Source organism: Citrus sinensis, chromosome 2 (genome assembly GCF_022201045.2).
Source record: "Citrus sinensis cultivar Valencia sweet orange chromosome 2, DVS_A1.0, whole genome shotgun sequence".
Lineage (NCBI taxonomy): Eukaryota > Viridiplantae > Streptophyta > Magnoliopsida > Sapindales > Rutaceae > Citrus > Citrus sinensis.
Window position 1 is genome coordinate 22,372,125 of NC_068557.1, and position 25,786 is coordinate 22,397,910.

The 25,786-nt window shown below is 30.5% G+C and overlaps 2 protein-coding genes and 2 non-coding genes across 9 annotated transcripts in view; all 4 read left to right on the plus strand.

Moving 5' to 3' along the window:
- Positions 1–5,669: 5,669 nt before the first annotated feature.
- The window catches only part of LOC102608480 (uncharacterized), a 69,892-nt gene continuing 49,775 nt past the window's right edge, over positions 5,670–25,786 (plus strand). For 4 of the 6 annotated variants that reach the window (XM_052434802.1, XM_052434803.1, XM_052434804.1 and 1 more), the window contains exon 1: positions 5,670–5,866. The gene's annotated coding sequence lies outside the window, so the exon portion shown is untranslated. Of the gene's footprint in view, positions 5,867–7,150; positions 7,372–20,486; positions 20,619–25,786 lie in introns of those variants that run through there. The other 2 variants (XM_052434796.1, XM_052434800.1) reach the window with 2 other exon arrangements.
- Positions 6,969–7,109, plus strand: MIR535C (microRNA MIR535c). Its single transcript, NR_161542.1, has one exon. It is a non-coding gene; the product is annotated as a microRNA MIR535c (primary transcript).
- LOC102607314 (uncharacterized) lies at positions 7,370–24,751 on the plus strand. The gene is made up of 4 exons (XM_052434805.1): positions 7,370–8,681; positions 23,442–23,548; positions 23,713–23,848; positions 24,030–24,751. Exons 1-4 carry the CDS (start codon positions 8,660–8,662, stop codon positions 24,128–24,130), a joined length of 366 nt encoding a protein of 121 aa, XP_052290765.1. The 5' UTR covers positions 7,370–8,659; the 3' UTR covers positions 24,131–24,751.
- On the plus strand, positions 21,595–21,735 carry MIR535D (microRNA MIR535d). The gene has a single exon (NR_161572.1). It is a non-coding gene; the product is annotated as a microRNA MIR535d (primary transcript).

Sequence of the window (25,786 nt, forward strand, 5' to 3'; positions counted from 1 at the left end):
TACTATATAATTATGATTTTCACAAGGTTCAATTTAAGAACTCATAAAAGTTATAAACCACAGTATATGGAAAATCTAAGATTACAAGGGCCCATTGAAAAACTTTCAAAATTATTAAGGACAATTTTGACATATAAATATAGAGTTTTTTTTTCTTTTTTCTTTTTTCTTAAAAAGATATATGAAGTAACTTTACAATAAAAGAATCTTTTATCTTGGACAATTTACAAAAATATATAATTTTTTTAATACTCTATAGGATAAAATAAATTGTATTGAAATACGTATTTTTTATTTTTTATTTTTTTAATTTATCACTTATTTTAATTTAGTAAAAATTTCCTTTATTTTAAAATTACAATGTATATGTATGCATGCGTATGCGCACTTAAGAGATTTTTTTTTTTTTTCTACGAGAAATGTTGTTGTGCACCTCCGTCCATGAACATGCAATCTGTCATCCACCTATGCATGTATGTGGCGTATAAATTTTCTTTCCTTTCCAAAAATGGTTCAGTAGAAACATCCAATAACATTTTTTCCCTCTCTTATAATTATCATATGCACTACAATCTAATTTTTAAGGAAAGTGATGAAGAGCCGAAGCGCTAGCAGTGACGCAACGACGATAAATATAACAGTAAAATCATATAACGTTATAGTATTAACTGAAAATAAATGTTAAATTTTGACTTAACACTATAATATTATATAATACAGTTGTTTTGTCATCATTATATCATATTCTTAAATTCAAATTTCATGCTCAATTTTTAATTTGATTCCTATCCTATGAATTATCATTAGCGATTGAAGTTCCATCCTATTAACTTCAAATGCTGCCTTGAATCGTATGCAAAATGTAGAATTGCAACTTTGCAAGCAATCATTTGTACGGAAGCATCATGCGAAGGACAAATTTTAGAAGAGTTAGGATCGAGAGCTAACATTCCTATCATTTCTCTCTTTGCATGCGTCCCTTTTCTGTCCTCGTCATACTTGATTAATATACCTCAAGATGAAGCTTCTCAGCAAGCTAAGGGCATTTCTAATGGTTTTGCAATCTTCGAATGTAAGCCGTCAATCTCATCTATGAGGATAATACTTTGGGGACTGATAGTATGATTCCTTATATGTTGGATTCCCTACACAGTAGTGATCTTTATATTGCTCAAAGGATAGCCGTCCCATCTTCATATAACGATGATCAAATCATCGAAAAGCTCTCTATGCTCATGACTTTACAATAAAAGTATTTGTGGTGAACGTGTCGCATGTTGTTGCATCCCATTTGCTCTCGAATGCTAAGAAATCAGGAATGATAAGTGAGGGTTGCTTGGCTTGTGGCTGACACAACTATGAATTTATTGCACTCAATGGATTCATCCGTACTCGTGTCCATGCAAGGGGCTTTGGGTTTCAAGCGTTATGTTCCATCCTCCACGGAGCTTCAGAATTTTACTCTAAGGTGGAGAAGGAAATTTTATATTGATATTCCAGATGCTGAGGTATCGGAATTAGATGCGTTTGGGATTTTGGCATATGATCTGGGCTCTAGCTAGCAAAGCAGCTGAAAAGTTGAAACTTACAGGGGATTATTCTGAAAATGAAGATCATGATAGTTCCAGCTAGACTGAACATGATGGACTCAACCACCATCCAATCTTCACAAGTGGTCTTACATTTTATATGGAGACACTTAACTAGGGATGGTAATGGGCACCGCCCGCAGCGGGTTTGCCATTACTAAATTCAAACCCGAACAAAATTTAAATTACCAAACCCACCCGCAACCCGCAGCGGGTTTTAATTTTTTTACAAAAACCCACCCGCAGCGGGTTTTAACAATTACCAAACCCGCAATGGTATCCGGCGGATTTTTTGCGGGTTTCCGTATTTAAAATCACAAATGTTTAATATATAAATTTATAATAATAACCTCAAATTCCATATAACATACTCAATTTTATATTTAAATAATGTAAATGAAAAATTAAAATTTCCACATCAATTCAACACAAATTCTCAAATTTAAGTATAAATTACACAAATCCATTTAAAAAATACAAACTAGTATCTAAAAATAATAATTACATTTCATATTATCATTTAAAACAAGCTCCAAGAGAAGATATTCATTTCATTCACCACCATAAGCACCCATCCAACACAATGCCTATAATAATAATTAAGATTAATATTTTCAAATACTAATTCGAAGGAAAATGCCTTTAGTTTTCTTTAGATTATGACTTTAGAATATGATATAGGCCACATACACACATACACAACTTTGAGCCTTTGGCTATTTGGTAATTTAATTAATGACATTATTTTCTTTATACATTTTTAGATTTAAATTAAATTAAAAATATTTGAAAAAAATATTGCGGGTTTGGTGGATATCCATGCGGGTATCCACAGGATATAAAGTTAATACCAAACCCACCCACATCCATGTGCGGGTTTTAATTTATAATACTAAACCTGCCTGCAACGGATAAAATTACCCGCAACGGGCGGGTTTTGGTGGGTGGGTTTGGGCGGGTTTGCGGGTACAATTGCCATCCCTACACTGAACAGTAGCTTCGAGAGTTTAAGTGGTGATTTTCGGTTGACTAATTGGAAATTAATTTTAATGGGATTTCAAATTGTAAATGTCATTAGCAAAGGCACAAGAAGAGTTGGCTTTTAGACTCCAACCGCAGGGAATATCACACAGGAAATGAATTCATTATCGCGATGACCTTGAAATCATCATATGACCAGGAGGATCTGCAGCCATTCCGGGAGGAACTGGTAGGATTAATAAGTCAAGGATTAGGGTTCTAGTGAAATTTGGGTTTAAAGAATCTGTTAGTGTGGTTCACGATCCGCAATCCAATAATGCCACAAATGTAAAAGGATTCTGTCTAGACCTACTCAAGGCTGCAATAGGATTCTTTACCATATGATGTACCTTACGACTTTATTCCGTTTTGGAATGACGATGGATAAATGGCTGGATCCTATTTTAATCTCATTTTTAATGTTCTCGAGGTATGATTTTGCTGCCTGACAATTGTATAATAAATGAATACGATATTGTAAGTTTGTAACAAACAGCAATATATAGTCTTAGACTCAGTTTGGTAGTTTGGATTACGGTGCTTCAAAGGTACGGTCATGATAAAAATAGAAACTTTACTTATAAAATAAAAGTTGATAATAGTGGTAAATAAAATTTTTACAATTATTAATTTTCAAAAAATCATAAGCTCACATAAATTTTTAATGAAACAATTTTAGATTTGAATTATCTTATTAACTTCCGAACCAAGTGGACATTAGTTAAAGACTCGAGAAATATCTAATTTATATATTTATTACTTACGTTATGCCAATGCGTTATCCAAGGGGAGTAAGGACAGCGTTTATCTAAGGAGCTATAGACAGCTTAAACTTTGAAAATTCCATGCTTAAGCCATACAAGTCTGCTTAAGATTATGCCAATGCTTTATCCAAGGGGACTAAGGACAGCGTCACCACAATTTCTGATGAAGTTCCTTACATCAAGGCATTCCTTGCCAAGTATATGCTTCCCATTATACCATGTTTGGACCCACGTGTATTACCAATGGTTTTGGCTTTGTGAGACATATTTTTCAAGGTTATTTTATCATACTATCAGAAATCTACAGCAATTATATTTTTTCAATAACTTTGTTGTAGTGCACTTCCAAGTGTCTGGGCAATACACACAGGGAACTTTGGTTTCCCTTTTAGGCCCATATAGTTACATCACTTAAAGATGTATAACCAATAAATATATATTAAGCACGTTTTCTAGAAAGGTTCTCCATTGGTCCTTGACATGTCAAAGGCTAAGAGAAGAAGGGATGCTTAGTGCTTACAAAGAAAGAACACGTATGGTTTAATGGCCAGCAATTAAGTAATTTCGTGAGTAATCCATCTAATCTAATCCTCACTAACTTTGGGTTTGGGTTTTGTTTCTTATTATAGGTATCTCTTCAACTCTAGCTATTGTCATTCTCTTAGGTCTTTCAATTGACAAATAACTCTATAAAATTGGGGTTTATGAAACAATTAATAATATGGAATTAAAAAAAGATAGATAGCAGCGAAGCCACTAAGAGACAAGCTGCGTCCACTTAGTCAAAAAATTCAAATGACACACTATTAAATTAGTTGAAATTACATATTTATTCCCTCAAATTTATTAAATGCATATAATTTAAATTTAAATTTAATTTAATTGAGTTTGAGATGAAATAAGGACCAAAGACGCAAAGTCACATCAGCCAAGAAGAGATTTTTTCTATTGATTATTAACTTCCTTTTGCCCTTATGTTTTAAGTAACTTCTCTTTCCCACGAGGGAAAGTCCTTTCCAGATGAAGTAAGGCATTTCTGTCTTGAAAACCTACCCTACAAATAGGAACTCTAATCTTGATTGTCCATCCAATTTAAGAAGAATTAAAAAATAATAATTTTAACTTTGCTCACGCCTCTCTACCCTTTTTTTTTTCTTCTATTAACAATCTCAAACCTCCCCAAGCCTATGGCATATGGATTATTGGTTTACTAGAGGATTAGTGATATTTGATCCCCTCGATTTATTTCATCAGCCGTAACTTTTAATTAATCTAACTTATTTCTAGAAATACCCTAATAAAATATAACTTTTAATTAATCTATCTTTACCTTTCCCTTATTCTTTACTATAACATTACTAGATTTACCTCATATTATTATTATTATTTAAAGTTTTTGCTTCTAAGATTTGACAAAAAAAAATTTAATAGGTTCAATGCGGTACAAAAATTTTTACTAATCCTTTTATTTTTTTAAGCTTAAAATAACGTTGAATTTGTTAATTTTTGAACAAATTTATTCGTTAAATATAATATTTACCTTATGTATCTTGACAAATTTTGATAAAAAAGGAGATATTAAAAGAGATAGTAAGATAAAATAAATAATTGATCATATTATATTTTCATAATAAAGTTTTTAATTGAAAAAAGAGTGCAATAAGGAACTTTAGTCAATACCAATAATCCTACCTAAAAATAAATTCATTCATTAATTGAGGGGATATTTTCAGAAAGGGTTTGATTATGTTGAAATTGTTTTATGATAGAATATTTTTTATAATTACATAATTAAAATTATAATATATTTTTATTATTTATCATTTTATGTAAGTAATAATAATTTAAAGCAACTCTAAAATCGTCATGTCCTTTTGATGAAAAGAGTTTTATAAAGGTACCAATGGTTCAAGGCAAATCCAATGGTGCTAGGGCTACAGCCCACTAATAGCTGCGTGGTATCACCCTCAAAAATGTCACTCCAACGGGTCCCGCAGCATTGAACGGTTTGATGTGACTTCAGTCTAACTCGGATGATGACATCTAACCCCGCCAACCCCCAAAATACGTGCATTTCACTCGCAGTAAAATCACGTGAACCAGTCATAGGTACATTAGATATTTAACCTGTCTTGTACCTTTGTTCCGTTTTACTACATAACACACATCACATAAGGATATGACATACGTGGATGAATCCTGACTGTCGAATCTCTGCGTTGATGGTGACCCCATTAACCCATTACATGCAATAAATGGAAAAAAGTACTCATCCTACAAAAAAATAAGAGAAAAAAGTACTCAACCACTCACATCATGTCTAATTGTTCAATTATTAATTAATTAATTATTTGCTAATTATCTTTTCCCATCTTCTTCAGGTACCTTCTTATTCTTATCTTTTCTGACAAATTGTTGGTCTTCCAGCACCATGTGTGCTGCTGTTGGGATTCTCCAAGTGATCAGCCCACCATGTCATTTTACATTTTCAAGGTCTATATATGACTCTCAATATATCGCAATTTTTTTTGTTTCTTCTTAAACTTTTTTTTATTTAATTTTCAGTATGAAAGTAGTTTTTTTCTTTTCTTATTTTGCTTCTTGCTTTTGCTTTTATATTTGGTGCAGTATCAGTGTATGTTTGTTTGTTTGGTTGCTTGATGATATGAGTCGGGAATTGGGATCTGAGAATTCTATCTCGTGCAAGTATAACTTGAAAGAGAGTTTTTAGCAAGTTAAAAGTTGGCTTTCATGTATGTTAGTGTTTTGTTATCTTTTAACTTTTTTTTTTAATTAAAAGAATTTCTTATCTGCTGTTTCCTTCGTTCTTTTCTAAGGGGCATGGCATTAGGGTTTAATGGATTTTTTTTTTCCTAGCATGTTCTAGATTGGGGTAAGAAGTTTCTTTCCTTTTCTGGAAAAATATATTCATATAGCTTTTACTGTTTTTCCTTCTTTCTTTCTTTTTTTTTTTATTTTAAAAATCATATATTAGTAAGGGCAAAGCTCTATATTTTACTCTCAATTGCCGGCTCCCGCTTCTGATTTTCCTTATGTTTTCTTTTTGTCAATCTTTCATTTTCTTACACTTTTATTGCTTTGATTGAATTCTAGCCGTTGAGGCTTTAGATGATTAATTGTATATGATAATGCTACTTATTTTCTGCTCTAAAGAATATGCCATTTATCTTATGATGTAAACTTTTCTTTCTCTTGTAAAGAAGAAAGAATGAATGGTCATTGATGTTATTTTAGCCTTTGAGTTGACAATCCAGATTGTGCATGAATTTGAAACTTCATTGGCTTCGAAGAAAATTCTAGTTGGATCATGCTTCTCTTTAAGCTGCTCCAATATTAGTAAACATGGTAATTGAAATTCAAAGTATTGGTTGTTGTCCAGCTGCCATTAGATTAAAGAAGTTGATTTTGGAAGTTCTATTAGAAGAATTGTATTTTGAGATCAGGGATACATTGGTTTTTCTTTTTTTTTCCTTCATATTCATAGGAGAGAAAAATGTATAGGCAGTTTTTCAAATGAACATTCTTTGTTGCAAGGTTTTCTGATTGTATTGTTACTTTTTGGTGCAGATATATAATCCTTGCCCAGACTCGAGACAACTTTGTTTGACAATGAGAGAGAGCACACCCGTCAGCATTCGTGCAAATGGCAAGGCTGTCTACTAGCGTGCTCTCTACCATTGTCATACGATTTGCTTAACGCAGTTGAATATTCTCTGTTGGCTCTCTATAATAGCAAAAGAACGGAAGCAGGTGATTCTGTACTCTTAATTTTCAAAGCTGAAATTCAGATTTGAGGTATTCTTATTATTAATTATAGAGGTTTGTAGTTTTTCTATCTTTCGTCATGTTATTTAGATTCATCAATTTTATTGTTGATTTTTATTGTAAAAGATGAATTTGAATTACTTTTGATGCTTTGAAGCAAGGCAGTGTAATAATTTTTAGAGTTGGGAAAAACAAAAAATTAACTGGCAAAGGTGTAAGTGTAAATAATTTTGAAATGGAAGAAATAACTAGCTCACTGCCATTAATATCTAATAGGATCTGTTCTTCTGGCTGCAGGTTGGTCTGGTATTGAGAGACTGTGACCAACATGGATTTCCTTCTGTTGGTCCGAACATAAAGCATTCTTCATACATGATGCTAACGTAGTATTTAGCACTGCAAAGATAAAAAAAAAAATTGATGGAGATTTTTAGGTGCCACTCTCTATCCCCTTCTTTATTTTGTTGATTTTCTAATGTTGTGTAAACATTTTGACTATTTCATTTTTTTTCCCTTTCTGAGAAAATTTTTTAGGTTTTAAGATTTTGGCCTTAAGTTCTTTCTATTCTTTAGCACTTACTATAATACACAAGAATATATGATGAATAAATTAAATAAAGAGGGTACATAACCTACAAGATATTTTTTTTTTCCCGCAATAATTCACATCACTATGGGTTTGGATTGTTATTTTTCCTCATATCATAGTTATCTAGATATCAAACATTTAGTTTGGTTGATGGCCTAATGTCAATCAAGGACAATGGAACCTTTTTCTTTTTTAATAAATAAATATTCTTTTTTGGATTTTTCTTTACCATTAATAAAATAAATAGGTCATTGTTATAGGGTAAGTGAAAACTTTTACTTGATTTGTGTATTTCTAATCTTTGTAAGTATTTGCTATAATGTTTGCATCCCATCTTTTCCAGACAAGTATTCCATTTCCAATAATGCTACACATATGAACTTGGGATATGAGGTGGTAATTGACTTAGCACTGTGCAGTTTGTCGTAAATTATTCTAATATTCATAGGAAAGTCTTACAGGGGTGCCAAATTAACCAGCAGATCAGTTGTGATATGACTTTTATATTGCAAACTATGTTTGTGTAGCATTAATTCTTCTAATTTAAGTCATCTGTGCAGCAATTGTAATCACTAAGCAAGCGAGCTATCATGCTTTCTTGTATGGTAATTGCGAAGCCACAATTTGTACGTTAGTATCGTTCATTGATGCCATGGACCATGTATGCACATACGAAGTTATGGTTTTCTTGCTTCTGACTAAGTTGATGATATACTTCAAGTTTTATCATGCAGATTTGTGGATTCAAAGATCGAGTTATTCTCAAATGCTAAATCGATCAAACCTTGCTTTTGTTTGAAAACTGGATTTTTGGACATGGATGAAAGACATTCAATCTATGCCAAAGCTCAATCCAAAAAAAGTTTAAACCACACAAGTCTTTTATCTAACATTATATTTACCAGGTTGTAATGGATATAAATATAACAAAAGGTACATTTGTTTTTGCATTGAGTATATGTATGCAATTTACTTTAGTGTTAACACAGTTTATATAACATTTTTTTTTAAACCAGTGATGCACGTTTCGTCTTGAACATCAGGGTCAAAAATCAAAATCTATACTTGGGAGGAGTTGAATAGAAAATCCTGATTCACTTTCTGTGCCAAATGCATTAATTTGGTTTTATGGCTGACTTTACTTGGATGAGGTAATCTGTACAATGAGCTTGGTTATTCATTCGCTTTCTTGAACGTCTATATAAATGAAATCATTTTGAATTGTAGAAGGTTGCCACTGCCATGAGAAAAAAAGATGGGCTCTATTATTGAGTATTTCCTTCACTCTTTTTCTTCATTTGCAAGACACACTGAAGTTCTTGCTTGATGGAGACGAAATAGGCCTTTTGATGGTCACTGAGCGGAATGGTTCATGCAAGGGTACTGCAGTTGGCTTTGATCTTTTGAATATCTTGCAGTTGACTTCTCCATCATGTTACCTTGGAGATTCAGTTGATTGTAAGTCTAAGCTCACTGCTTGTCCCTTCATGGAGACAAAATAGGTCTTTCATTCAGCCAACAATTTCTGTAGTTTTCTTAATAATTTCTAATCATTTGTTGATTTACTTTCACAAATAGAAAATCAATATGAATATAGGATGATTTGAAGAAAGAGGTTGTTATTTACTCATTGATTTTTGGTTTTTCTACATTTTTATTTAGAAGTCTTTGATGATTTCTCAAATTGGAAGGATATGTAACCGATGCTATGCATATGGCAAGCATGTAGAGAAACCTGGCGAGAAAGTAGCCCGAACAGGAGTAATTGGCATATCGTTTGAATCTTGGAAGAATCTTTTGCTGGTCAAGAGATAGATGCATGGCAAAGGAAGGACCTAAAGCTGCTCATTAATTATATTTATTCTGGTGAAGTATTTTGGTTGCACACCGCAAATGCAAGTTGTTCCTGTGTCTACACAGTCCCCGACTAACAAACACATTAAGAAAGAGCTGCTTCTAATACCGGGTTAGATACTTGTGATATATATAACTGCAAAGATTTCAGCATACTGCATTTTGGCTGTCTTTTCTTGAGTAACTTGTATTTGTTGCGTCCAATATAATCTATTCTTGATAATCACTGATTCACTGGGGTATTGAGTAACTTGTATATGGAGGTTTGGAGTGTAGTTTGAGAAAGAAAAGTGTCGCTGAGTGGTGGTTCATGTTAGCTTTTTACTTTTAGGTGGATGCTGGGGTCTCGGAGTCTGGAAATTACAAAATGTACTTAATAAAATTTTAGTATCTCCTTGCATTGTATTTGCAAGAGAATTTTAGTTGTAAATATAAATCAATGTATCCCCATGGTTTGGATGGAATCTTACTTATCTTGTTCTTTCTTCTGTATGAATCAATAACCACATCGATAGTGCCAACTAATAATCAATAATTACATTGTCATTTTTCTTGTTTCTTCTTCATATTACACCTACCATTGTATGAAAGCTTCTCTTATTTCACTAAGATATATTCTATGTGATCCTATTATCTATGAAAAAAGAAATGTGGTAAAAATTGTATTCATAAAAGAGAGTTTGGTGTTTGCTAAAAGAAAATATAGTTTAATTTTCAGCGAAATAAGAAGGTTTGTATGGCTTTTAATATTTTTCAATCAAACTTTTTGTTGTGTTATAAAACTGTGTTTTGCTCTTTGTTTTATTAGTTGGTCGCCTAAATTTCTTGGCGATTGGGGTTATAAAATTAATTAAGACGTTACCAAATGTGCGTCCCCTTACTTTTTCTAAAACAAATTATGAAACTTTTTTAGACTCTTGAAGGGTTCGAGAAGCCAGAAGGGTGAAAACTGCCGAACCCGGAGCTAGAAACGAGGCGACATCTTTTCCAGCTGTCCTCAGGCCTGCCTGACAGATAGCTATCAAATCGACCTATACTTTTGTACCTGTTAGGCGATTACTCTTATGCTGCGTTTACTTTTTGGATTGGAGTGGAGTGGAAATCCTGAAGAGTGAGAATCCTTGGATTAGGGGTGTGGAGTGAGAGTAGGAGTATGGTGTTTACTTAGACTAAATGAAAGTATGGATTGTCAATCAGAATCTCAATTATTTGTTTACTTTGTCTTGGATTGGGAGTAAATTATTTTAAATTACAATTTTATCCTTATGTACAGAATTATAATTTGTAATTAAAAAATTAATAAAAAATATATTTGGAAAATAAAATAAATATTTTATTATATTTATAAATTAATAATAATTACTAATATTCTTAATTATGTAAATCATAGTTTTTATTAATTTTAATTTAAATTATGTGAATAAAAATTATTAATAATAGCAACACAAATGAAATATTATTATTGATAATATAGTACAAAATTAATATATTTTTAGAATAAAATATTTATTATTATTAATTAAATAAATAATTAATATTTATTAAAATTAATGTTTAATATTATTAATTTAAATATAATATTTATTTATTTTTATTTTATTAAATTTAATAAAATAAATATGATATAATTATTATTTTTAATAAATATGATATTATTTATTTTATTAAATATTATTTATTTATGTTATTAAATATTATTTATTTATTTTATTAAATTTTATTTATTTATTTTATTAAATATTATTTATTTATTTTAATTTTAATTATAAGGATAAAATGGGAAGAAGGGGGAGTGGATTCCCACTCCCACCTCCTCCCATGGGAGCGGGAATCCCACTCCCCACTCCAAAATTGAGTGGGACCCACGGATTCCCACTCCCACTCCCCCATTTTTTAAGGTAAGTAAACGCTGGAGTGGGAGGAATCCACACTCCACACTCCCACTCCAGCAAGTAAACACTACCTTATTAGATTCATGTGCGTCCTCCTCTTGAGTTTATCCCCGTTGAGTTGGGCTAAAAATATTTCCATGAGGCTCATTTTAGACTTTTGTCCAGCCGATAATCTAATTTATGACTGGTAAGGCTTACTAACTTAGTGAGTACAAAATGCTTACTAGCGTAGTGAGTACAAAATAATTCCCATGTTCAAATAACTCAGTGAGTAAGAATTTTGATCTGATGCACGACGGGATACATGTTAAATTTTATTTGGTTGGGTTATTTTATGAGCCGTATAACTTTGTTAATAAATTATTGACACACATCCCGTTGCGCACCATAACATGCGTGACGACGCATATAACATTAAGACTCTAATAAATAAATATATAACGACTATAGATGTTTGGAATTCACTTTAGTATTTTGAGATGGATAGGTAATATTTAGAATGACCTTGTGTGATTGAAGATGCCCTATGTTAGTTACTTTACCTTAATGATAATTTCAACGAAGTACTACTTTTTCTTTCCAACAACCCACCTTTTTAGAAGAGATTTTTTTTTGTAAATTGAAGGAAGTAAGAATATAACAAGAGCTAGAGTGCAAGAGATCCCTGTAACAAGGAATAAATCGCCAAAGTTGGTTAGGCTCAGACTTGATGGGTTATTACGTATGGAATCCTCGTGCATAAAACTTGATTGCCTGTCATTAAACCATCCATTTTCAATCTTTGTAAGAATCCCTTCTTCTCTTAGCCTTGTAATAGCCCTTGATATGTCATGGACCAATGGTGAACCCTTTTGAAAAACCTGGAGGATACATAAAAAATTTAGTTACAAAATTGCTTTTGCGTAATCTGTATGAGGTTAATTACTTAAATATAATATTGTTAGTAGAGATACTCACAAAGCCAAAACCATTGGTACTGGTGGTATACTTGGGTGCAATCATGGTGTAATGGGCAGAATACTTGGCAAAGAAGGCCTTGACGTATGGCATTTCATCAATAATGGCAGAAATGCGACCATCCTTACTCCCCCTGGACAGAGCATTGGCATATTCTTCAGCAGAATTGTGTTTCTTTACCCCGAAATATTTAAAATTTAAGTTGCTTAGAGCTCCTGGAACAACCGATCCCAGTTGAGATCCCACATTGTCCATTGAGGCCGACTTAATATGTTGAATGGTTAACATAGAGGCTAAAGTTGCCGTGTAGCTTGAGCACAATATAAGCACTACAAACACCATACAATGAGGGAGGGCAATGATGTGGGGTGGGGGTGGGGAGGTTTACCTCATTCCCCACCCCACTAAAAATTTTTGCCTCCATTTCCCACTCCATTCTCCAATAAATTTAGTGGGGTGGAGATGGGGAATCCCCACTTGGAGAATGATTTCTCATCCCCACCTCATTCCCTATTTACTTATTTTATAGTTGATATAAATATATAATTTCAATAAATTAAAAATCAGAGACTTAAAATAAAAATATCATCATATTATAAAATATTGAAATTATTTAAAAAACTCTAAAAGTTTAAAATAATATCTTAAAATTATATCAAAACTGAAAAATGTTTGAAGAGAGCAACAATGTAAAAGAGAAAAAAAATATAACAATATTTTAGAGTCGAAAAAGAATTATATTGTAGGGTATTCTTTTAGTTATATCTTGTTTATATTACATAAAAATAAAAAAAATTATTAATTGACATTATATTTGATAAAATAAAAATTATTAATTAAGAATTAAAAAATATTTATATATAATGGGGATTAGGGTGGGAGTACAAAACCAAACCCCACCCCATTAAAAATTTAGGGATTATTTTTCTCCCATTCTCCAAAAATTATTAAAAATTTTCTCCATTTCGGGTGGGGTTCCATGGGCCCCAAACCCATTGAGGATTTTGCCATCCCTTTACAATCACTACAAACTTTGACAAGTCGCTAAATGGTCTCTCCCTTGAAAAACAAAAATTAATGCCCAATTACAAAGTAATTAATTTCTGGGGAGATTGCTAATCTCTCCCCCTACTTTAATTAACATATGTCATTTATTCCCTTAATGTTTTTATAATAGCCCATAACTCCCCCGACAACATTAGTTTACAATATTACTTCTATTTTAAATACACTTTTATTTATATTTATTATAAATTAAATAAATCATATGAATAGAAAATGAATTAAAAAATATAAATCATATGAATAAAAACTGAAAAAAATAAGTATTAAAAACATGAAATATTTATTTTGATGTGAACAAAAAAAATTAATAATAAAATTTTTTCTTATACTTTTTTATTTTGTAAACATTTTCTTTTAATAGATATTTTATAATATTTTAAAATTAAATGTAAAAAGTACAACAAAAATATTTTATTATTTATTTTATAATAATTTTCTTATATAGTCATTATAAGAAACTGTTTATAAAATAAGAAAGTACAAGAAAAACATTTTATTATTAATTATTTCACATCAAAACATATATTTTTTTAATACTTATTTTTTTAATTTTAATTTCTATTCATGTGATTTATTTAATTTACAATAAATATGAATAAGAGTGTATTTGAAAATAAGGGTAATATTATAAACTTTTACCGTCGGTGTTATTGACTATTATAAAATTGCAGGGGGTAAATGGTATATCTTGATTATTGTAGGAGGAAATTAGCAATCTCCCAATATACAGCAACAATATTTTTTCAATATAACACTCTAAATGTCTGGGCAATACAAACATGGAACTTAGGTTTCCCTTTTATGCCTTTATATTGAGTAGGTTTCCTAGAAAGGTTAACTATTGGTCCATGACATATAAAAGACTATTGAAAAGTTAAGAGAAGAAGGATGCTTACAAAAAAAGAACATGTATGGTTTAATAGCCAACTATCAAATAATTTTGTGAGTAATCCATCCAGTCTAATCTGTACTAACTTTGGTGTTTGTTTCTTATAATAGGGGTCTCTTCGACTCTTGCTATTGTCGTATTCTTAGTTCTTTCAATTGACAAATAACTCTCTAGAAAATTGGGGTTTTTGAACCAATTAATACTATGGAATTAAAAAAGGATAGGTAGTGGCAGAGCCATTAAGGGACAAGCTGCATCCGCTTACCTAAAAAATTTAAATGGCATACTCTATTAAATTAGTTGAAGTTACAAATTTATTCCCTGAGATTTATAAAATGCATTAAATTCAAATTTAAATTTAATTTAATCGAGTTTGAAATGAAATAAGACCCAAAGATGCAGAGTCCCATCAACTGAGAATTTTTTTTTAATGATTTTTAACTTCCTTCTGACCTTACATTGTAACTAACTTCTCTTTCCCCACAAGTTCCAAATGAAGTAGCGCATTTCTATCTTCAAAACTTGCCCTACATATAGGAACTCTTATCTCGATTGTCCATCCAATTTAAGAAAATTATAAAAAAAATTGACTTGAACGTTGCTCAACCCTCTATTTTTTCTTCTATAACACTCTCAAACTACCCCAAACCTGTGACATATATATTATTGGTTTACTAGAGGAGCAGTGGTATTTGACTGTCTTGACTAATCTCACGGACCCTCAAACTTATTTCTAAAATTACCCTAATAAGATCTCTTTTCCAATAAATCTATTTTATTTTTCCTCACAAACTTAATAAAAATATCATATCTTTCTGTAAGACTCTTCCAGGTTCAGCTTGAAAATTATGTTTCATTTTGAATTAGATTGATTGTGGACTTACCATGTTATGAAACTTAAAAGAAAAGAAAAACATTATTATATTTTTTAGTTTTGGAAAACATGTTTCATCTGTTCTATTTTTCACTTTAATTTCATATCAGTTGAAACCCAGTATGGGAACAAAACTTCTACTATATGTATGAAATTTGTGTCAATTTGTTTCAGTATATTTCTCATGCATAAAGTTACAGAGGTATTGTATACATTTATAGAGAGATTTGCTACGCTATTTTTGGGCTATACAGATTTTTACTGCTAGAATAATGGCTTGGTAGTTTATGGCTTATTCCTAAAATCTTTATGATTTGGTTAACTTCTATAATCTCTCTGATTTATCTCTTAATTGACAACTCACGCCAACAATTTGTTGACTGTAAAACTAAACCAAAAAAAAGAATTTAAAATTGAATTAATATTTTTATATGAAATTTTTTGGGGTTGTTTTTCCTTTCACATTAGTATTTCCATTTCTTTCAAAATTGTTTTGTTGAAGAATTCTTTTGTAGCTAACTAATGAATGAATTGTAAGTGAAACCCTCACATCCATGTCATAAACAATGACTGGGCAGTTAAAAATAGGGTTTGACCACGCGGTGAACAATAACACGGTTTGACCAGTAACTCGGCATGAACAGTAACGCGACATGAATAGTAACACGAATGAATAGGAACGCAGTTTGAATAATGCTATATGTTTGAACAATATTCGATATTGTTGACGTATATGGTATTATTCACGTGAGCAGTGGGAGCCAATCCAAATAATCCGTGTGGATTCAAGTCAAAGGCGTATCCAATTTGGTATGCATAAGGATTTGAAGGTGTGGGCAATTTGGCACATTAAGCAAATTATCAAGAAGGTAGAGTGGGCTCGACAAATTGCTCCAAAATCAGTAAATGGGATATTGATATTCTCGTAAGTGGTGAGTTTTTTTTTTTTTTTATAAGAGACTAGGTTAGTTCTTTTGGCATGTGGATTTTCAAGTTGCCATGAAAGAGAACATGTTACTATTAACGGGGTCCACAAAATTTGCACACAAGGCATGGTTGACATTAATGTAAGGTGTGTGGTGGAATTTATATCGATGGCTGACGAACTTCTAAGAAAGCCAACATGGAAGTTGCACTATAAATTTCAGCAGGATATTTCGATATGTGCCGATGTAAAATTCTTAGAATTGATAATTAATTCTAAATGATATACTCTTTATGGTAGAGTATGATAATTCTCTATGTTAAGAATTATGACTAAGGTGAAGACAGTAAGGATGGTATGGAGATTAATTGGTCCTCAATCTAATCTCCAAGTGAGAGAATTGTTAAAAATATGGTTTGACCACGTGGTGAATAGTAATACGGTTTGACCGCGCGGTTTAAACAGTAACGCGGTTTGAACAATGCTATCCGTTTGGTTATAAATAGGAGATCATTTCATAAGTTTTATCATCCCAAATATTTGCTTCCTCTTGTATTTAGAGAGAATTTGAGAGTTGAATATAATTACTCTTAAGTTGAGAGTTTTGGGTGTATTTAGGGCTTGGGCGAAAGAAAATTATTTCTGAGAGTGTAGTTGTAATAATTTTCTACATATTGAATATTTTTCTTTAGTTGTCTTTTTGACAACAGCCGTGGTTGTTCTCCGGATTTTGAGTTTTCTAAGTAAATCTTGTGTTGTGGGATTGATGTATTCTTCATTTAATTTTTCTATTGATTTGTTGCTTGACAAATTGCTTGGAGTGATCTTGGGAGGAAACTTAATTTCCTAACAGAGACTATGGCAGTTTCAATTGCTGCGATTGTTGGCAATGTCATGGTGGTTGAAATAATGTTAAAGAAACAACTAGATTTAAATGGGTTTGCAATGTGGTTACCTATCATTGAGATTGAGAGGTTGATTAATGTACGAAAGGGAGTGTATAGATAGAGAAGAAAAAAAGTAGTTTTTTTTAAATTTGTTTTTATTTTTTAATTAGGGCACTTTTAGAAATTAATAAAATTAATTGAAAAGTGGAGGTACTCTTAGAAACTAATAAAATTAATTAAAAAGTGGAGGTGGATGAAATAAATTGAGGGGGTCGAATATCACAATTTTTACTAGAGCTGTGATTTTAAGATGGGCCTAAACCCAAAATTCTAGAGTTATGCTATCGATACCCCTAAAAAAAATCCTTATGAAGCATTTTTCTTGAGGGTCTGGCTATATTGAAACCGCTCTAAGGTAGAACACTCTTTCATAATCACACGATCAAATTTATAATGAGTTTTTTTTTTTTACTATTTATCACTTTGCATGTGTGGTTGTGATTCGTACTCTACTTTAGAGCAGCTCCAAGGTAGTCATAACCTTTTCCTAACGTTACAATTTTATCCCTATTTAAAATTATATAAAAAGATAACTGACATATTTTAAAATAAGTATTACTTCTAATCGTAGGTAAATTAGATGATTTTTTTTAAGATGGCCATCAATTCACTATTATTTTAACTACTTTTTTGGGTAATTCTTCTCTCAACAAAATTTTACAGCTATTATATCTCTAAATATCATATACTATATCATGCGTATACTTTGATATTTATAGCCCTTTCCCTTCATTTTTCTTCTCATTAAGATGTAAGTTTATTTGGTCATATTTAATTCTTTTCAGATCTTAAAATTAATTTAACTTCAAAAGAGTTACTTAATTTTTTTCCCCAAAAAATACTAGTGCTCAAAAAGTTAGAAAATATTCATAATTTTATTATCACAATGCTAGATTCTAATGCAATTTTCTTTTTTCTTTTTATTTCAACTAGTAACTAGTAAGTAAGCGAGAAGAGAAAACATAGAGATTTTTGCTCAAATTTGAAATGGCAAATAGTGAAAGATTGATTAATGATTAGTTACTACTAAATAAAAAGAACGAGGAGGGGTGAAAATTGTATTTTGCCATAAAATGTTTACACTGTTATCGCTTTACTACCATTCTGCTAAAAATAAGTTAATATTTAATGGAATATGAGTTAAATATCGATTTTGTTTTTGAAGCGTAAAAGACAATTTTTTTTCCTTTGAAAAGAAAGAAATTACCGAAAAAATATATCATTTCTCCATTGGAAGTTTTCTGATATATTAATTTAGTACCAAGATTTCCTCAAAACTATATTTACCACCTAATATTTAAACTATTATCACTTTACCACAAAAAAATGTTAAAAATAATTAAATATTTAACCTGGAGCGTAAAAGATGATACTGTCAATTGAAAAGAAATAAATTAGAAAAGAGAAATTACGTTAAAAAATAATAGTTATATTAAAAAAATACTTTTCTTTTTTATTATTATATAAGCATGCTATTATGCATTCAAATATCGAAATTCCAAGCAATACAAGCTAAAAACTTTAGTTTTGATAATGTCTTTCAATATCAGTAGCATTAAACCATTTCAAACATTACAATAGCACGCTAAATACCCCAAATTTAACATTCATCATTTAACAATTGTGTTAATTTTTTGCTTTAACATGGAATTCCTTAAATACGCTTATGACGTTAGCAAATTTTTACTTGTTAATGTTTTGGTGATAAAGTAATAGCAACTAAAACATTAGGCGATAAAATGTAGGTTTCAGGAAGCCTTAATATTGAATTGATATGTCTGAAAATTTTTAGTGGTTAAAAAATAATATCTTTTTCACAGTTGAACAATGCATTTTTCCTTCAACGTGAATTTTTTTAAATGTGCTTATGATATCAACAAATTTTTAACTGCGGTAATAAAATAAAATATAAGATTTCATAAGCACTTTCTACCATTGTTGAAGGTGGAAGCATTTATTAATCAATTCTTTAAAAAAGGGGAAGAAAAGGTCAAATGAAATAGGTAAGGATAGTTATGGAATTAATTATAGGGTAAATGATTAAACAAATGGTGGAGTTATTTAAACCCATCCATTTTTTTCAACACCCAATTTTTAATTAAAATAATTATCAAATTTTAATTTATTATTTTAATTCATTAATTCTCAAAAATCATAAAATTACCATTGATTAATTACTTTTTGTCACTACTGTAATAATGGTAAAAAATTAAACTGATTTCTCTCTCTTTCAATTTTTCTTTCTTTATTCTTTTTTTGCTAAATCAACTTTACCTTTCCCTTATTTTTTACTATAACATCTCTAGATTTGCCTCCTATTATTATTAAAAAAATTTGCTTCTAAGATTTGACTAAAAAAATTTAATAAATTCAAAGTGGTACAAAAAAAACTTATTTTTTAATTTTACATAATGGATATGGATCCTTTCATTTTTTTTAACTTGCAATAACGTTGAATTTGTTAATGTTTAAACAATTTTGTTTGTTGAATATAATATTTACTTTATGTATCATAATAAATTTTAATAAAGAAAGGAGATATTAAAAGAGATAGTAAGATTAAATAATAAAATTACCATTGATTCATGAATGATTATATTATATCTTCATAATAAAATTTTTAATTGAAAAAAGAGTGCAATGAAAAACTTAATAAATAATAACAACTCTATCCAAAAATAAATTTATTCATTAATTGAAGGATATTTTAAAAAAAATCGACTATATTGAAACTATTTCACAATAAAACATTCTCTTATGATCAATTAAAATTATAATATATTTTTTATTATTTATTATGTATATAATTATAATTTAAATTTTATTCTAAAATAACTCTAAAATAACCATAACCATTCATAAAAAGAATTTTGTAAGAGTTTTTAAAGGCGTCAATAGCTGAATACAAATTCAATAGTGCTAGGGCTACAGCCCTCTAATAAATGCGTGGTATGACCTTTAAAATTATCACTCCAACGGGTCCCGCAGCATTGAACGGTTTGATGTGACTTCACTCCAACTCGGATGATGACATTTAACCCCACCAAAAAAAAATACGTGCATTTCACTCGCAGTAAAATCACGTGAACCAGTCATGGATTTCGAAAGGTGCATTTAATATTTAACCTGTCTTGTACTTCTGTTACTTTTTACTACATTACACACATCATAATATCATATGAGGATCTGACATACGTGGATGAATCCTGACTGTAGACTCTAAGAGTTGATGGTGACCCCAGTAACACATTACATGATGAATGGTAAAAAGTAATCAACTACTTGCATCATGTGTAATTATACTATTATTAATTAATTAATTATTTGCCAATTATATTTTTCTCTCTTCTTTAGTTAGGTACTTCTAATTCTTATTTCTCTGACAAATGGTTGGTCTTCCAGCGCGGTGTGTGCTGCTGTTGGGATCTCCAAGTGATCAGCCCGCCATGTCATTTCACATTTTCAAGGTCTATAAATGACTCTCAATGTATGGCAATTTCTTTTATTTCTTCTTAAAATTTTTTATTTAATTTTCAGCACGAAAGTAGTTTTTTGCTTGTTTTTTCTTATTTTGCTTCTTGCTTTAGATTTTATATTTAGTGCAGTACCAGTGTATGTTTGTTTGTTTGCTTGATGATATGGGTTGGGAATTGGGATCTGAGAATTCTATCTAGTGCAAGTTAAACTTGAAAGAGAGTTTTTAACAAGTTAAAAGTTGGCTTTCATGTATGTTAGTGTTTTGTTATCTTTTAACTTTTTTTTTAATAAAAGAATTTCTTATCTGCTGTTTTCTTCGTTCTTTTTCTAAGGGGGCATGGCATTAGGGTTTAATGGATTTTTTTCCCCTAGCATTTTTTAGATTGGGTTAGGAAGTTTCTTTCCTTTTCTAGAAAAATATATTCTTATAGCTTTTACTGTTTTTCTTTCTTTCCTTTTTCTTTTTTAAAATATATATTAGTAAAGGCAAAGCTCTAATATTTTATTCTCAATTGCCGGCCGCCGCTTCTGATTTTACTCATGTTTTCTTTTTGTCAATCTTTCATTTTCTCATACTTTTGTTTAATTCTAGCTCTGTTAAGGTTTTGGATGATTAATTGTATGTGATAATGCTCCTTAGTTTCTGCTCAAAAGAATATGCCATTTATCTTATGATGTAAACTTTGCTTTCTCTTGTAAAGAAGGAAGAATGAATGGTCATTGATGTTATTTTAGCCTTTGAGTCGACAATCCAGATTGTGCATGAATTTGAAACTTCATTGGCTTTGAATAAAATTCTAGTTGGATCATGCTTCTCTTTAAGCTGCTCCAATATAAGTAAATATGGTAATTGAAATTCAAAGTATTGGTTGTTGTCCATCTGCCATTAGATTAAAGAAAGTTGATTTTGGAAGTTCTATTAGAGGGTTTTCTGATTGTATTATTACTCTTTTATGCAGATATATAATCCTTGCCCAGACTCAATACAAATTTGCTTGACAATGAGAGAGAGCACACCTGTCAGCATTCGTGCAAATGGCAAGGCTGTCTACTAGCGTGCTCTCTACCATTGTCATAAAATTTGCTTAAAGCAGTTGAATATTGTCTGTCGGCACTGTATAATAGCAACTGAACGGAAGCAGGTGATTCTGTACTCTTAATTTTCAAAGCTGAAATTCAGATTTGAGGTATTCTTATCATTTATTATAAAGGTTTTTAGTTTTTCTATCTTACGTCATATTATTTAGATTCATCAATTTTATTGTTGATTTTTATTGTAAAAGATGAATTTCAATTACTTTTGATGCTTTGAAGCAAGGTGGTGTAATAATTTTTAGAGTTGGGAAAAACAAAAAATTAACTGGCAAAGCATATTGTGTAAGTGTAAATAATTTTGAAATGGAAGAAACAACCAGCTCACTGCCATTAATATCTAATAGGATCCGTTGTTCTGGTATTGAGAGGCTGTGACCAACATGGATTTCCTTCTGTTGGTCCGAACATAAGGCATTCTTCATACATGATGCTAACATAGTATTTAGTGCTGTGAAGATGAAAAAAAAAAATTGAAGGAGATTTTTAGTTGCTTTTCTCTATCCACTTCTTTATTTTGCCTATTTTCTTATGTTGTGTAAATATTTTGACTATTTCATTTTTTTCCCTTTCTGAGAGAAATTTTTAGGTTTTAAGGTTTCAGCCTTAAGTTCTTTCTATTTTTTAGCACTTACTATAATACACAAGAATATATGATGAATAAATTAAATAAAGAGGGTACATAACCTACAGGATATATATTTTTTTTTCCAACAATAATTCATATCACTATGGGTTTGGATTGTTATTGTTCCTCATATCATATTTATCTAGATATCAAACATTTAGTTTGGTTGATGGCCTAATGTCAATCAAGCACAATGGAACCTTTTTTTCAAATATATATATATATATATATATATATATATATATATATATATATTCTTTTATGGATCCTTTTCCTTACCATTAATAAAATAAATAGATCATTGTTATAGGGTAAGTGAAAACTTTTACTCGATTTGTGTATTTCTAATATTTGTAAGTATTTGCTCTAATGTTTGCATCCCATCTTTTCCAATAATGCTATGCATATGAGCTTGGGATATGAGGTGGTAATTGACTTAGCACCGTAGAGGTTGTTGTAAATTATTCTAATATTCATAGGAAAGTCTTACAGGGGTACCAAATTAACCAGCAGATCAGCTCTGATATGACTTTTATATTTCAAATTATGCATGTGTAGCATTAATTCTTCTAATTTAAGTCATCTGTGCAGCAATAGTAATCACTAATTAAGCAAGCTATCATGCTTTCTTGTATGGTAATTGCCAAGCCACAATTTGTACGTTAGTATCGTTCATTGACACCATGGAACATTTATGCACATATGAAGTTATGGTTTTCTTGCTTCTGACTAAGTTGATGATATACTACAAGTTTTATCTCATGCAGATTTGTGGATTCAAAGATCTTGGGTTATTCTCGAATGCTACATCATCAAACCTTGCTTTTGTTTGAAAACTGGATTTTTTGGACGTGGATGAAAGACTTATTCAATCTATGCCAAAGCTCAATCCCTAAAAACTCAATCTGAAAGAACTTTAAACTATACAAGTCTTTATCAAACATTATATTTACCAGGTTATAATGGATATAAAATAGCAAAAGGTCCATTTGTTTTTGCATTTAGTATATGTATGCAATTTACTTTAGTGTTACAACAGTTTAAATAACTTTTTTTTTCAAACCAGTGAGGCATGTTTCATCTTGAACATCAGGGTCAAAAATCAAAATCTATACTTGGGTGAAGTTGAATAGAAAATCTGATTCACTTTCTGTGCCAACTGCATTAATTTGGCTTTATGGCTGGCTTCACTTGGATGAGGTAATTTGTACAATGAGGTTGGTTATTCATTCACTTTCTTGAACAGTTATATAAATGAAATCATTTTGCATTGTAGAAGGTTGCCACTGCCATGAGAAAAAAGATGGGCTCTATTATTGAGTATTTCCTTCTCTCTTTTTCTTCATTTGCGAGACACGTTGAAGTTCTTGCTTGATGGAGACGAAATAGGCCTTTTGATGGTCATTGAGCAGAATGGTTCATGCAAGGGTACTGCCTTTGATCTTTTGAATATCTTGCAGTTGACTTCTCCATCATGTTACCTTGGAGATTCGGTTGATTGTAAGTCTAAACTCACTGCTTGTCCCTTCATGGAGACAAAATAGGTCTTTCATTCAGCCAACAATTTCTGTAGTTTTCTTAATAATTTCTAACCATTTGTTGATGTACTTTCACAAATAGAAAATCAATGAGTATACGATGGCTTGAAGAACGAGGTTGTTATTTGCTCATTGTTTTTTAGGTTTTCTACATTTTAATTTAGAAGTCTTTGGTGATTTCTCAAATTGGAAGGAAATGGAACCGATGTTATACATATGGCAAGCATGTAGAGAATCCTGGTGAGAAAGTAGCCTGAACAGGAGTAATCGGCATATCATTTGAATCTTGGAAGAATCTTTTGCTGGTCAAGAGATGGATGCATAGCAAAGGAAGGACCTAAAGCTGCTGATTAATTATATTTGTTGTGGCGAAGTATTTTGGTTGTACATTGCAAATGCAAGTTATTCCTGTGTCTACACAGTCCCCGACTAACATACACATTAAGAAAGAGCTGCTTCTAATGCTGGGTTAGATACTTGTGATATATATAACTGCAAAGATTTCAGCATGCTGCATTTTTGCTGTCTTTTGCTTTGCACGAACTGTTGGATGATGAAAAGTGTAATGAGTAACATTTTGTTTCCTATATAATATACTCTTGATGATTACTGATTCACTAGGGCATTGAGTAACTTGTATGTGGAGGTATGGAGTGTAGTTTGAGAAACAAAAGTGCCGCTGGGTGGTGGTTTGAGTTAGCTTTTTACTTTTAAGTGGATGCTGGAGTCTTGGAGTCAGAAGTGTCCGGAAATTACAGAATGTACATCATAAAATTTTAGTATCTCCTTGCATTGTATTTGCAAGAGAATTTTATCTGTAAATATAAATCAATGTATCCCCCTAGTTTGGGTGGAATCTTACTTATCTTGGTTCTTTCTTCCATATGAATCAATAACCATATTGGTATTATTAAATGCCAACTAATAATCAATAATTTTATTGTTATTTTTCTTGTTTCTTCCTCATATCACACATACCATTGTATGAAAGCTTCCCTTATTTCAGTAAGATATACTCTATGTGATCCTATTATCGATGAAAAAAGTAATTTGGTAAAAACTGTACCATAAAAAGGAGTTTGGTGTGTGCTAAACGAAAACACAATACAATTTTCAGCGAAATAAGAAGATTTGCATAGTTTTTAATATTTTTTAATCAAACTTTTTGTTGTGTTGTAAAGTTGTATTTTGTCCTCAGATTTATTAATTGGTCGCTTAAGGTAACATTTACATTTTGGATTGGAGTGAGAATCCTGAAGAGTGGGGATCCTGTGATTGAGAGTGTGGAGTGAGAATGAGAGTACTTTGTTTATTTACACTTAAATATAAACATATAATGAAGATCAGAATATAATTTATGTATTTACTTTATCTTGGATTAGGAGTAAATAGTTTCAAATTATAATTTTACCTTTGTTTAAAGAATTGTAGTTTTTAATTACAAAGTTAATAAAAAATATATTTGATGAATAAACATTTATTTTATTATATTTGTAAATTTATAATAATTATTAATATTCTTAATTATGTACATCACAATTTTTTATTAATTTTATCGATAATTATGTAAATTAAAAATTATCGATAAGGGCAATATAAATAAAATATTTTTACTATTAACATAGTATGGAATTAATATCTTCTTAGAATAAATTATTTTTATTATTAATTATTGATATTAAATAAATATATTAATATTATATTTTCAAATAAATATAATATATAGTAATATTATTAATTCTTTATTAATATAATAATATTATTTATTTTATTTTATTAAATATAATTATATTAAATTTAATAAAAGAGTTATACTTTTACTCTAAAAATTGATGAGGCTCACGAAGTGGGATGCCCAATCCTCTCTCAAAATATATAAATAAATAATAGAATAAAAAAA